The sequence below is a fragment of the Fusarium phalaenopsidis genome, assembly GCF_050370095.1.
Source record: "Fusarium phalaenopsidis strain FUZ10S chromosome Unknown contig_32316, whole genome shotgun sequence".
NCBI classification, from domain to species: Eukaryota; Fungi; Ascomycota; class Sordariomycetes; order Hypocreales; family Nectriaceae; genus Fusarium; species Fusarium phalaenopsidis.
In genome coordinates, this window is record NW_028145399.1 from 2,214,826 (window position 1) to 2,227,445 (window position 12,620).

The following is a 12,620-nucleotide window of genomic DNA, read 5'->3' on the forward strand; positions in this document are numbered from 1 at the left end:
GTTACGGGGTGCCCGAATAGCGTCCCAGCGAGCTGAGCGCGGCCAGCTGTTAGTCTCCCAGTATTCCTCGAATTGTGGTGAGGTATTTAGGAAGTCTCGGAACTTGGACACCATGGTGCCTGAAAAGACGCAAAACACATCTCGTTGGTGCTGTGTAAACTCTATAGCATGGTCAGCAGGGGCATCAAACGACAACTGAGTCAACTGACCTGGAGGCGCTTGTCGACAGTAGGGCTGGAAATCGTCGCGCTGGAAGGCAGCTACTCCAGTCAAACTGAGGTGAGTGAGTCTTGGACATGAGTTGAGCAGCTTCATAATGCTCTGTATGCAGTTAGTAGCTGTCCAGGAAAGAATAGACTTGATCAATACTGACCTTGAGAGAGAGGTTGATACAGTAGCTGAGATGGACACGCTCAAGACTTGAAGCGTAGTATTCGCCGCCAACAAGAACACCGCTGGCATCTCGTCGCACTCTGGGTCGGTACGCGGCTTCAGCAAGCGCCAAGACAGACTCATCTGTGATGGAACTACACTTGACCAGACCGATACGCTTCAGCTTGGGGAGAAGAGCAAGTCGCTTAACTGACTCATCCGTCAAGTTGACGCAGCAGCCGAGATCGATGTATCGGATACGGTTGCAGTTCTGAACAAGCTTCTTGACTCCCTCGTCGGTGATGTTTCCACAGTGACCAAGATGCACATAGTGCAGGTTCTTGCCGAGCTTGGAAATGGCATGCACAGCAGCATCAGTGATGTTCCGGCACTTGGCGAGCACGAGATTACGCAGGCGCGGTGCCACATCAATAATCTTTTGGACCGCAGCGTCCGTCAAGCGCATGCAAGAAGTCAGGTCGAGAATGCGGAGGTGCTCAAAGTGTCGTCCAGCGGGAAGCGATAGGAAGGCATCGTCGTCGATCAAATCGCAGTTCGCCAATCGAAGCTCGCGCAGACAGTTGCCCTTGACCATCAGAGACGTCACTGGGCCGTTGCCGATGCGACTGCACTGATGAAGATCGATCTCGAGGATGTTGGGACAGTTGTTGGCGAAAGCGTGGATAGCATCGTCCTGAAGCTGGGCGCACTCGTTGAGTTTCAACTACCACGGAATTAGTCACATGCATCAATCAACAGACTCCTCCAGACGCACTCTTTTGATATACCGGCAGTTGTTTGCTAGTGCAATCATGCTCTCGTTCGAGATGTTCTCGCAGCCGGAAATGTTGAGTCCTTGCAGGCGCTTGCAGTGCTCGGCGATGGCGGTGATTGACTGTTCCGTAATGTTCTTGTCATTGGAAATATCGAGAGCCAAGAGCGAGTTGCTGTTCTCGACGAGGGCGATCAAGCCAGAGTCGGTGAGCCCGCGACAGTTGGTGAGGGTCAGTCGCTCGACCCGGGTGCACACTGAAAGAGGCAACACGCTACCATCGTTGACCTTATCGGCGAGGGCAGCGAGGTTAAGCCGCTTGATGAAGTCACGATAGCTGAAAAAAGGGTGCTCGAGCTGCAGGGTCTGGCAAATGCTACTGTGGTTCCTCCAGTTCGTACAAGCAGGACGGTGCCAAAGAAGGTCGACTGTGTTCCTGGCCCACCGCTTGCAGACAAGCATGCTGTGGTAGAGGTCTGAGGTGGCGCTCAACTTGGCAAAGATGCTGATGAGGATCTCGTTTGGTAGCCGGTTAACGGGCGGCTGACAATCATCTTCGACCTGCATATCTTGAAAGTTTGGTACTCCGATGCTCGACTGTGAATCGTTTGCACCAAGGAAGAAGTCGGACTCTTCGTTGTCGGCGGGCGCGGGGGAAGTCGACGACGACGACGATCGGGAGTCATCTTGGTCGTCGGCGGGCGCAGGGCTCGGTCGAGCAGCGGCGGAAGCAGCCATGTTGGCGGGCAGGGCAGCGGACCGCATCAAACGACGATACGGGCACGCTGCTTGTGTTTATAACAGGTGGAGCGGTCGTCGAAGAACGGTTTTGGGCAACAAGGAGCCTGAAAATCAGGGATCACAAGGGTGATTCTTAAGCAGCGGCAACGGGCGGCTGCGAGATTCGGGAGGCCCGTTCAAGGCCGATGCGGATCGTTATCGTAGCGAAAGCGTATTCGACGTAACTTGAGTAGATGCAGGATGGTCGGGGACGCGGTCCGATGTCAACACGCTCGCTCGCTTCGAGTATATGCGTTTCGCGGCGGCGATGAAACTGATGATGATGATGGTGGAACAAGCGGCGGTAGTTGGAGTTCGTAGGTTGGTTCCAGTTGGCAAGGCGAGCCAAAAACGGGGCGGAGCTTTTCGCTAACTTGGGTACTGGCTGGGTTGGGCTTGGGTAGGGTACCTACGGTGACCAGCACAGTACTCGCGTTGGCGCAGGTGGAAGCTGGGCTTTGCAAGTACCCGCAAGGACAGGGGAGGCGTCTGTGTTTATTTCCTTGGTTTCAGTCGCGATGGGAGGGACCTGGGTCCTTGATTTGGCAGATGCGCCCTGTAAATTCGCGTGGTCATGCGCTGGGAGCCCACTGTAAGCGCTGCAAGCCTCTGAAGACTCTGCACTTCACTCTGCGCGCGGACGAGGCGGTCCCCAGATGGTCCCGTCCTATGGAGATGATCCCAGCCCGGGCTCAGGCCTTGTCTGTAGTCGCGGGGATGACCGTAGTGGGGTTGAGGCGGGAGTCTTCTCTCTAGATCAGGGGGATGGCGCTTGCGGGTCTTGACTTGGATGTGACTCTGTAGAGTGACAAGCTTGATGAGGACCGTGAGGATGAATGCGAGGAATGCAGAGTGTCTCGCTGGATCGCGTGTTCAGGTCACGACTGATCACGTTGACTGCGGGGAGACGGGGAGGGATATAGTAATATCTGATAGGTATGTAGAGGTGTAATTCGTCGAGGCCAGAAACGGGCTTATTGGAGGCGCTTCATTAAGAGGTCTGAACAATGAAGTGGCGTCAGCCATTAATGACCCATGGAACATGAAGAGGAGTTCTGGCTCGCATGGAAGGCTAGAGGAAAACGGCCAGGAGCGTCTGGATTCAACCTTGCTTCTCCAGCCACAATGCGGCGCATGTTGAGAGGAGTCCATGACGGTAATACCTGAGGATCATGCAAAAGCCCGAATTAGGGTATGACATGGGTCCTTTTTTTTTAAAAAAAAAAATGTCTAGGATCCCCTCCTGCCCTAAGGCTGATATTACCATCAAAGAGTTCATGTCCTTGCTGATGACTCTTCAATGCGGAGAATGTCACGTTGTAGTGTCATCAACACGCTCTGTGAACAAGTGACCCCGCCTGCCATTCTGCACTACATTTAATACGGAACCAGCTGTTCAAACTACAAATAATCATTCCGTAGATGCATGTGATATAAAATCCCTCTCTCGTCCGAATCTCAACTGGCTGACTCAACTACTTTTCGATGCCCGACTCCAGGGTAAGAGAGATGGTCGTGATGGTGACGCTGACGTAGTTGCGTCGGTGATTAGATAACGACATGATGTGGGGCATCGACACGGATCAGACGTTTTCCCGCCATCGTCCGTAGCTTGCCGGATCTTGATTGCACTTTCAGATCATCACTAACAACCTCCATGCCCTTCTTTTCCCATTCGATGTTTTGTTTTTGATTTGATCTCTCTTCAAACATTGAATAGATACCCTCCTTTACTATCGCTGAGCGTCGTCATGCTTCGTCCTTCGACTCTTCGTCCCGTGCTTCGCGCGCAAGCTCGGACGCAATGCGCCATCGCCCGGGCATCCCGTCGTACCATGTTCTCTCAGCGTCAATCCAACCGCCTGGTCGATGATCTAGACGTGAATCACCTCAATGCGAAGCGAAGAGACTACGAGCAGAACCGTACTGCTTTCCTAGCCGCTGGTGCCATCGCTGGCATCGTTTCCTTCATTTACACAGCTTGGAAGCTCAAGCAAGCCATCGATGTCCAGAGCGAGAAGGAGAAGCGGGCTGTCAAGTGTGATGCGCCGATACCGACAGAAACCTTCAAGACTGAAGCGGGCGAGAAGCGCAAGGTTGTCCTCCACGATGAGGATGGTCAAGAGGTTGTTCCCACCGGCAACACCACCATCAAGTTGTATCCTCGGACGATAGACATCGAAGAGGTTGCCCCGCCTCAGAGCGCCCCCGGCCCCATTGCGGCTGCGGTTACCGACAAGAAGGGCACCGAGTTCACACTGGTTGGTCTGGGAACGAGGACGGTAACCTTCATTGGCATTGAGGTGTATGTGGTTGGTTTCTACGTCGCAACTCAAGACATTGAGAAGTTGCAGCACTATCTCGTCAAGAAGATCAACCCTCTGGCCACGACTCTGATTCCGTCGGAGAAGGAGGCCCTGCGAAAGGCGCTGGAGGATGCGACCGAGGGTGAGGAGACGTGGAATGCGATCTTGAAGGATGCCGGATGCCGCACGGCGTTCCGCATTACCCCCGTTCGGGACACAGACTTTCCCCATATGCGCGATGGTCTTGTGAGGGCTATTCAAGCTCGCACGGGTCGAGACTCGGAGTACAATGATGAGGCTTTTGGAACCGCTATGAAGACATTCAAGCAGATGTTCCAGAGAGGCCAGGTCCTCAAGAAGAAGGAACTGCTCCTCGCCCGGGACGCTTCAGGGACATTGACGCTCACTTACAACAGCGGCGACTTCAAGACACCGAAGAAGAGCGTCATGGGAAGCCTGAGTGATGAGCGACTGTCGAGGCTGCTCTGGCTCAACTACCTCGCTGGCAAGAAGGTTGCGTCAGAGGAGGCCAGGCGGAACATTATCAATGGCATCATGGAATTTGTCGAGAGACCCGTTGGCACTGTCGCCACGCAAGTTCTGTAGAGCAGGTATCACGAAGAGGTGTACGTTATGGACAGCAAAAGACATGTATCACTAGGCAGACACAACTCGACGAGTAAGGTCGAAGGTTTTATGAATTCAACTCATCTGCTTTTGCAGGTGCACGCAACACCAAGTGGCGGTGCTATCTAGCTATCGTATATCTATAGTCTACAAGCTTCTATAGCTTGGAACTGAAGGTTATCAGCTCTCCTTGTCCGGTCAAACAGGAGTAGCCGGTCCTTACGCCTTCAATGCACCCGCCTCCTTGAGCAGGTTCTGGAGCTTACCGCCAGACTTCAAGCTCTGGACGTCCGAGTTGCCGCCAATGTGCTTCTGCTTGATGTAGACATTGGGGACGGTGCGCTGGCCAGAGATTTGCTCGAGGGCATCCTGGATGTCAGAGCCGTCGGCTGAAGGTGTTAGTAACAGACTTATTCACCGAATCAAGAGGACAACATACGGATCTGGTCAAGCTCGAGGAGCTCGTAGACGGTGTTGAGGTCGTCCAGGGTCTTCTTGGTCTGTCTGCAGTAAGGGCAGTAAGACTTTGAGAAGACGACTGCGAACAAGGGTGTTAGCTACTATCCACGAGCACATGCGCCCCACAGCGCCCATTACGGGATGGATTCCAACATACCAACAGCGTTGTCGTCAATGATTTGCTGAACCTTCTGGGAGATCTCTGCCATGGTGCCGGGACTGGGTGCGCGGTGGAAGAATGAACGGAAGAAGTTCATGGATGGGGTTTACTTGGCTTGTGAGAGCGGGGCGGAGAAGAAGAGGGCGGCGAGGTATTTATCTATCAGAGGGAGCCCTGGTGATTGATTGCGCGATAATGAACCTGAGGAAGTCGGCACGTAGAGGCAAATCGGGGTGATTTGTCATGGGCTTCAAGTGCAATGGATTTGGAATATTGGATTTGGAATTGGATATCGGCGTTGGGGATGTAATTCCACGGGGTTTCGGACGGAAAAGCGATGATGCAATTGCTTCTCAATCCGGGCCTCGGGGCTGAGTCAGCCTCTCAGATTCGACTGGAATCAAACGCTGTCCCTAGACTCCCTTCTCCAGGGCTTGACGCCCCGGCCTCGGGCCCTCTAGCGCCTTCTGGATAAATACCGGGCCCCTGAACGTGCCCTCCCCTTAGGGGCTCTCCCGCTAGAACTGCCCGACGTCTTCCCCCAGGTTTCCATTGCCAATTGTCAGGCCATGAACCTGGAAGGAGGCGTCGGGTCCCCCGTGCGGCTCTGGCTGCCCGAGATTAACCAGGCCCCGGGCTGAATGTTTCAATTTTTAGAAATCTGGCCTCGACCCTTTATCTCTACCAATCTCGACCTCGCACCATCACGAACTAACAACGGCTCCTTGATTTCCATCGTAGATCCGGACTGCTTGCAACATCTGCTTTCTGCTCGTACATACAGCGCGATCCAAGATTCAGAACCTCCCGTCCCCTCCCGCCTGCATCTCGACCAATCGCTGAGCCCCCTGCCCGCATCCTCAAGCTGCCCGGTTTGCGACTTGCATCATCATCACACACATCCACCACGCGCATACGAATCTACGTTGTACAGAGGTACATACTTGCAGCCTGACCTCGACGTATTACGGCCAAGCCCCTCACAGTGTCACCGGAGAACCCAAGCCCCGACGCTTGTCAAACCGACTGACGCCTTGTCCGCCTGCGCTACCTGACCTGCCCGCCTTCTTGCTTGCCTTGCCTGCTTGTCTGGCTTCCCCGCTGCCAACTCACTGCGTTGCGCACCGCCCGCGGGAACCTCTCTCGACACTGGTCGCCCAGGTCGCATCGCTGGGAAGACCCTGGCCCCAAGGGTCGTGATCGTCGTCCGCTGCCGCCTCGTCGCGCGCTGCCCACCTGCTCCACATCAGCCCACGGTCGATCACAGAGAACCGCCTTGAACAGACGTCCTCTCGACCCGACCGCCCTGCCTTTACCTCGCTTCCTGTCCATGACCTTGGTCAATTAACTGCATTTGTATCCCCATTTGCCTCTAGGGTGTCCTCTTCGGGCCACCTTAGAACCGACTGAACAAGGTGGATTCCGCCCAAGAAATCGTGGCATCTCCCGGTGCCTTACAAAACGTCACGTCCTACCTCAACGGGGCGTTGGCTAATCTCTCGTCTGCCTTTCAAGATTCGAGCGATTACATTTCCGACACTCTTGGTGTCCCTCCAACACTAGTCTACAGCAGCCTCGCCGTCCTGCTCGCCGTCCCCCTGACAATGTCGAGATACGGCTGGTCTATCAGCCGCGAACAACTTTCGCCCTACGGCTCCATCCCCGGCGGTGTGCCCGCCGTCACCGACGATGACTTTAGCTACATCACTTCCCAAGATCTGGATGATGTGACCGAAGCCCAGTATTATCCCAGATCTCACTCGGCTGCACCGCCAGCTCCCGAAGATGACGTCCTCTTGATCAAGAACAGGGGCGTGACGTATCCGGCGCACTTTCCTGCGTATGCAATCGGAGATGGAAAGCTGCGGGTGATAGACGTTAAGGACCGGGTCGCTCTCATGATGGAGCTGCCTGTGCGGGGAACCTCACGGATCAAGCTCCTGTACAAGGGCAAGCAGCTCAAGGACCCCATGGCGCCAGTTCGAGATTACGGCGTCAAAAACAACAGCGAACTGATGGCGGTGATTCCCGAGATTGATGATATCAGCAGCCCATCCGACGAGGAGATGGTGATTGTTGATGCGCCCCGGGAAGACAGGAAAGCCCGCCGTCGCAGAAAGAAGCGCGACAAGAAGAAGGGTATCACCAGCGACGGTGACTCTGTGTCGGCGAGCAGCCCTCGTGACAGTACCTCTACGTTTGATCAGCCTCGATCACCTCCTGCGCCACCTGTATCCTCTGGAGCGACCAGCGGCCCCATGAAGGCTCTGGACGACCTCGCCGTCGAATTCCAGATCAAATGGCTGCCCCTCTGCACCGACTACATCGAGGCGCCCCCCTCCGATCCCAAGAAGCGGGAGGAGGAGCATCGCAAGGTGTCAGAGTCCATCATGCAGCACATCATGCTCAAGCTTGACTGCATTGACAGCGAGGGTATTGCAGAGGTCAGGGCGAGGAGAAAAGAGCTGGTCCAGCAGGTCCAGAAGACACTGAAGGAACTGGATGTTGCGAAGGACTCATAACCCAAACTTTCCTACTTATAGTTGTTGACGGCCATGTTAGAGGCCGGGAAGATTGTCTAGTCTCGAGTGCTTTGGCGTTAAACCGGATGGATATGCGGATGCTCGTTTACCATTTGCTATTCACATTAGAACAAGCTGTACAATAGATCCAAGGAGATTCGACGGCCTTGATGATGATGACAAAGATAGAAAGCCTGGACAGATTGTATTCTTTTCTTTAATCAACCATTTGGGATTTGGCTAGACCACTTGAATCTAGATCACCTTTGCTTCATCTCCAGATTTCCTGATCAGTGACGATAACCCTTACCCATCCGCCGTCGGAACGATCCACCGAGGTCACGTGCCAAGTGACCGACTTTCCCCGGATGCCCGAGATCCATTTCAAGCTTTGTGGGAAGGGCGCGCCCGCGCTCGGTAAATTGTCGGCACCAAGGCTCTAGGTCTCTAAACCCTAAGCACATCCAGCACCGCTTCTGCCGAATCACGCCCTTTCCATATGGGGCTAGCGTATTTCCCTCCAAAGGCACAACGAGCCCTCAAGCGGTCCTTGGATTTTTCGCACGTCAATCATATCGCGACCACTTCCACCCAACATTCGAGGGACGACTAACCCCAGCAGCACAGGAAATACAGATTCTCGCCGGCCAGGTTCGAGGATTTGTTTGTCTTAGCCGTCGTCTGAGCTGCCCTTCTTTTCCTTCTCTTTAATTCCCCCAGAAAAGACGGTTACGATGTCGACGTTCGAGCAGGTTGTGAGTAACCTTCAAGTCTACCGCACAACCATGGTGATGCGACCACGGGTCGAGGGCAGAGGCAGGATGCAGGCGCTGGGAACGGATTGAGGAGGCTGCGGGATCTCCAAGACCTCAGCGCCGGCTTCTGCCTTGAACTCGACGCCCGCTGCTTTCACATGGGAATATTTAAAGGTGCATTTCGCTGACCTTTGTGCGTCTTCTAGGTCGTCATCGATGGCAAGGGCCATCTCCTTGGCCGACTCGCCTCCATTGTCGCCAAGCAGCTCCTTAGCGGCCAGAAGATTGTCATCGTCCGCTGCGAGGCTCTCAACATCTCTGGCGAGTTCTTCCGCGCGAAGCGTATGTCTACCCCACGACGCACAACTCCGACCTGTGGCCGAACACCACCACCGGGCACCACCACGACGAGCCAGGACACAAGCTGATGATGCCAACAGTCAAGTACCACGCCCACCTCCGAAAGATCACCCGATACAACCCCACCCGCGGAGGTGAGCAGAACCGCTTCCCAGTGTCGAGATGCAGTCATTGACCCCAAGACAGGTCCTTTCCACTTCCGTGCTCCTTCCCGAATCTTCTACAAGGCCGTCCGTGGCATGATCCCCCACAAGACTGCCCGTGGTGCCGCCGCTCTCGAGCGCCTCAAGGTCTTTGAGGGTGTCCCCCCTCCCTACGACAAGAAGAAGAAGATGGTCGTCCCCCAGGCTCTCCGTGTTCTCCGACTCCAGCCCGGCCGCAAGTACTGCACCGTTGGCCGTCTGAGCCACGAGGTTGGCTGGAAGTACCAGGACATTGTTGGCCGGTATGTTTGCGTGCTCATAGACTGAAGATCGTCACTGACATTTTACAGATTGGAGGACCGAAGAAAGGCCAAGGCCGCGGCCTACTACGAGCGCAAGAAGATTGCTGCCCGACAACTCTCGGACGCCAAGAAGACCGCCGCCGTCAAGGACGAGACCACCAAGGCCCTCGCTGCCTTTGGCTACTAAGCCAGCCATATCCCTCGACTTTAGGTTCTTGCCGGTCTAGGTAAAACTTGGCACCATGATTTCTCGTGCGTTTCGTTAGATTGGCGCGGCGGTTCAACAAAGGGATTTACTTGATTTGCTGAGTGATGGCAAGGGCGGCTTGAGGAGAGGATGTCGATTCCCCCAAAAATGTTCTAAATGAAGTCCCGTCGTCTGGAACCCCCATTCCCCAAGAGAAGAAAAATAAAGCACAGAAACCCACAATCAACATGATGAATGCATGAGGATGAGAGAGACTATGTGCCGAGATTTTTGCACTCTTGTCATTATGAGGACCAACGATGGGACTTTGTTTCGGGGCGTCATATGGGTTTTTTTTCTCTTGGAATCTGTCATGTCTCTTCTTCATCTATCACCCAAGGACGCCAGTAGTTCGGCGGACGGGTTCAAGGGGATGGTGAAGGGAGGTGCTTGTTACATCGGGACAGGGTCTCGCATTTTGCACTAGGAGTAGAAAAGGAAAGGTTCTTGTTTGATCAAGTGGTATATACGACGAAACGCATTGTGATGGCTGTGAATTGTGCGACGAGATGAAGCGAGGTGAAGACGTCATGTCATGGTGATTTGGGTGATTGATGGCATGATGGGATCTATCAAGGTCCATGGAATGAACCAGCCTGTTAATGATTGCGTATCGTGTAGGGACTTCTATCATTGGGCGAATTGTGAGTTCATTACAGTATGGAGAACCCCAATATGTGGGACAGATGACATGTTTATTGAAGCAACAATTCATCATGGAAATAGGGCACACAATTGTATTTAAGCGACAACACCGATGATAACATGACATGAATTAGCGGAGACCCTCCTCGATACCACATTATTAAAACCCAGTTCAATAAATACAAGCAATGGACTTGCTAGAGCTGGCAGTTGTCCTGCGATATAATGACTGAGGTTGTTCATGTGAATCTCCAGGGTAAGGCAAGGTGGCCGCGAGGGGTGTCATGTGCCGCTAAGATAAGATAAGAACTTTAAGTGAGGTGTCCTAAACATCAACTTATTACTTGCAGCGCCCACGGAGAGTGACAGACAACCTCAACACCACGCTTTCCACCTTGCGCGCTCGCAACACAGTCGCTCTTTTACCAACAGACCCAAAAAGATACCCGCGATTCCTCAGTATAAGAAACAGCATCTGCGCAACACATAAATCACATCCGTCAACATGTCGGACCTTACACACTTTGATCTCCTCCCTCTTCAGATGGACCCTCAATCCAAGGCCATCTCGTCACTCAACCCATCCCGCGCCCTCGCCGCCGAACTCGAGACCCTCAACGCCCTGCACCGCTCGCTACTCAACCTCGAGACACCATCAGGAGCTCCTCCCCCTCCGATCCCCGTCAACCCTAAGCGCACAGCCAACGTGACCAAGCTCCGCGATTCGGGCAATGCAGAGTACCGCAAGGGCAAGTACGCCGACGCAATCAAGTTTTACACCCTGGGTCTGCAGATGGCCATGACGAGGCCCATGTGGGAGCCCGCGGCCCTGGTGCGAGAGGAGGTTAGCTCGCTGCTGGCGAACAGGGCGCAGGCGCACATGGCGCTGCAGAACTGGGCTGAGGGCGCTGTGGACGCACACGCGAGCGTCGAGGCGAGGTGGGTTGGAAACGCAAAGGCGTGGTGGAGGAGGGGAAGGTGTCTGAGCGAGATGGGGAGGTTGGAGGAGGCGAGGGATTGGGTCAAGAGGGGTCTTGAGGTTGAGGGTGAGGAGGCTGAGCTTGTGCAGTTGCTCAAGGATGTTGAGGGCAAGATTGAGAAGGACCAAGCATGATCTGGGATGTGGAGTCGAGGGTGATTGTGTGGTTGAGTGTGTGGCTCCGAGATGTAGATGGCTTCGGCAGTGGTTCACCTGAGACATGGGATGGCCGTGACCATCTGCAGGTACAGAGCTCAGAGAGGGCGAGATACTAGCCGAAGATGTCTCAGCCTGGATATGCCACATCATGGCATGACGGAATGCGGGTTTTATGTTGAGGGTAATGGGTTTGTTGTTTCTGCCGTGTTTTTTATAGGGAGTTTATGCCTGTCAAAATGCCTTCATGTCAATGCGAAAGAATACCTATTTCTTGACAATGTGCCGCTACGTTTTCAACCGATCTCGATATATCATAAGGCTTCCATGTTAATGAAATGGAGCCCTTGAATTCTTCATACGAAACTGCTCTTCGTAGGGAGTTGACGCGCATCCCAAAAGGTCTTCATGTCAATGCGAGATGGCCCCTCCATGTGGTCCATCATACGTATGCTAAGTACGTTTCTCACAGGGAAGTGCCAGTATCTGCCTTGGACTCCTAGGTACTCATGTCTATGCAACTTCTCCATATATAGGATACCCTTGGTTCTTCAATACGCAACCACTTTCGTACAGTTGGCTTGTGTCTGTGCCAAAGCGCTCTCATGGAAGTCAATGCGAATGAACCCCTGATTCCTCAGCACGACCACGTTTCCTGCAAGTTGACGTCTGTGTCAGAATAATTCCGTGTTAATGCAAGTATTCCCCAAGTACTTCAATACACACCCGACTTTCTTCGCAGGGAGTCATGTATGCACTACATGTCGTGCCAATGCCAAGAGCCATTGATTCTTCAACTCTATAGGATCCAGGTGCATCACCTCCACTCAATGCTGCTCTACACAACGAAAGCTACCCAGCATCCATGGTAGAAACAATAAAGAAGACTGATTTGACGGCCGTGTTTCTCGGCATGAGGGGGTAACTAGGCAAAAGACGCGAAAAAAAAAGAACATGATATCCGCCAAAATACATGGGTAATCGTACACTTCCTTGAGATTCTTGCCGCCCTTTGCTCCTCTCTTTCTTCCCTTG

General features: G+C 53.7%; 6 protein-coding genes across 6 annotated transcripts; 4 read left to right on the top strand and 2 right to left on the bottom strand.

Annotated features, from left to right (window-relative positions):
* Positions 1-49: 49 nt before the first annotated feature.
* LRP88_12272 (F-box protein) lies at positions 50-1,882 on the bottom strand (the record flags this gene model as incomplete). The annotated part of the gene is made up of 4 exons (XM_083248666.1): positions 50-159; positions 210-321; positions 374-1,096; positions 1,148-1,882. 4 exons carry the CDS (start codon positions 1,880-1,882, stop codon positions 50-52), a joined length of 1,680 nt encoding a protein of 559 aa, XP_083096096.1.
* A 1,793-nt stretch (positions 1,883-3,675) lies between these two features.
* Positions 3,676-4,836, top strand: LRP88_12273 (chalcone-flavanone isomerase-domain-containing protein; the record flags this gene model as incomplete). Its single annotated transcript, XM_083248667.1, has 1 exon — positions 3,676-4,836. One exon carries the CDS (start codon positions 3,676-3,678, stop codon positions 4,834-4,836), a length of 1,161 nt encoding a protein of 386 aa, XP_083096097.1.
* Positions 4,837-5,076: 240 nt separating this feature from the next.
* LRP88_12274 (thioredoxin-like protein) lies at positions 5,077-5,525 on the bottom strand (the record flags this gene model as incomplete). Its single annotated transcript, XM_083248668.1, has 3 exons — positions 5,077-5,246; positions 5,297-5,395; positions 5,474-5,525. 3 exons carry the CDS (start codon positions 5,523-5,525, stop codon positions 5,077-5,079), a joined length of 321 nt encoding a protein of 106 aa, XP_083096098.1.
* Positions 5,526-7,080: 1,555 nt separating this feature from the next.
* Positions 7,081-7,998, top strand: LRP88_12275 (BAG family molecular chaperone regulator; the record flags this gene model as incomplete). Its single annotated transcript, XM_083248669.1, has 1 exon — positions 7,081-7,998. One exon carries the CDS (start codon positions 7,081-7,083, stop codon positions 7,996-7,998), a length of 918 nt encoding a protein of 305 aa, XP_083096099.1.
* Positions 7,999-8,732: 734 nt separating this feature from the next.
* Positions 8,733-9,745, top strand: LRP88_12276 (60S ribosomal protein uL13; the record flags this gene model as incomplete). The annotated part of the gene is made up of 5 exons (XM_083248670.1): positions 8,733-8,753; positions 8,960-9,095; positions 9,194-9,247; positions 9,300-9,562; positions 9,614-9,745. The coding sequence occupies 5 exons, from the start codon at positions 8,733-8,735 to the stop codon at positions 9,743-9,745; spliced, it is 606 nt and encodes a 201-aa protein (XP_083096100.1).
* Positions 9,746-10,955: 1,210 nt separating this feature from the next.
* Positions 10,956-11,564, top strand: LRP88_12277 (uncharacterized protein; the record flags this gene model as incomplete). The annotated part of the gene is made up of 1 exon (XM_083248671.1): positions 10,956-11,564. The coding sequence occupies one exon, from the start codon at positions 10,956-10,958 to the stop codon at positions 11,562-11,564; it is 609 nt and encodes a 202-aa protein (XP_083096101.1).
* Positions 11,565-12,620: the final 1,056 nt, after the last annotated feature.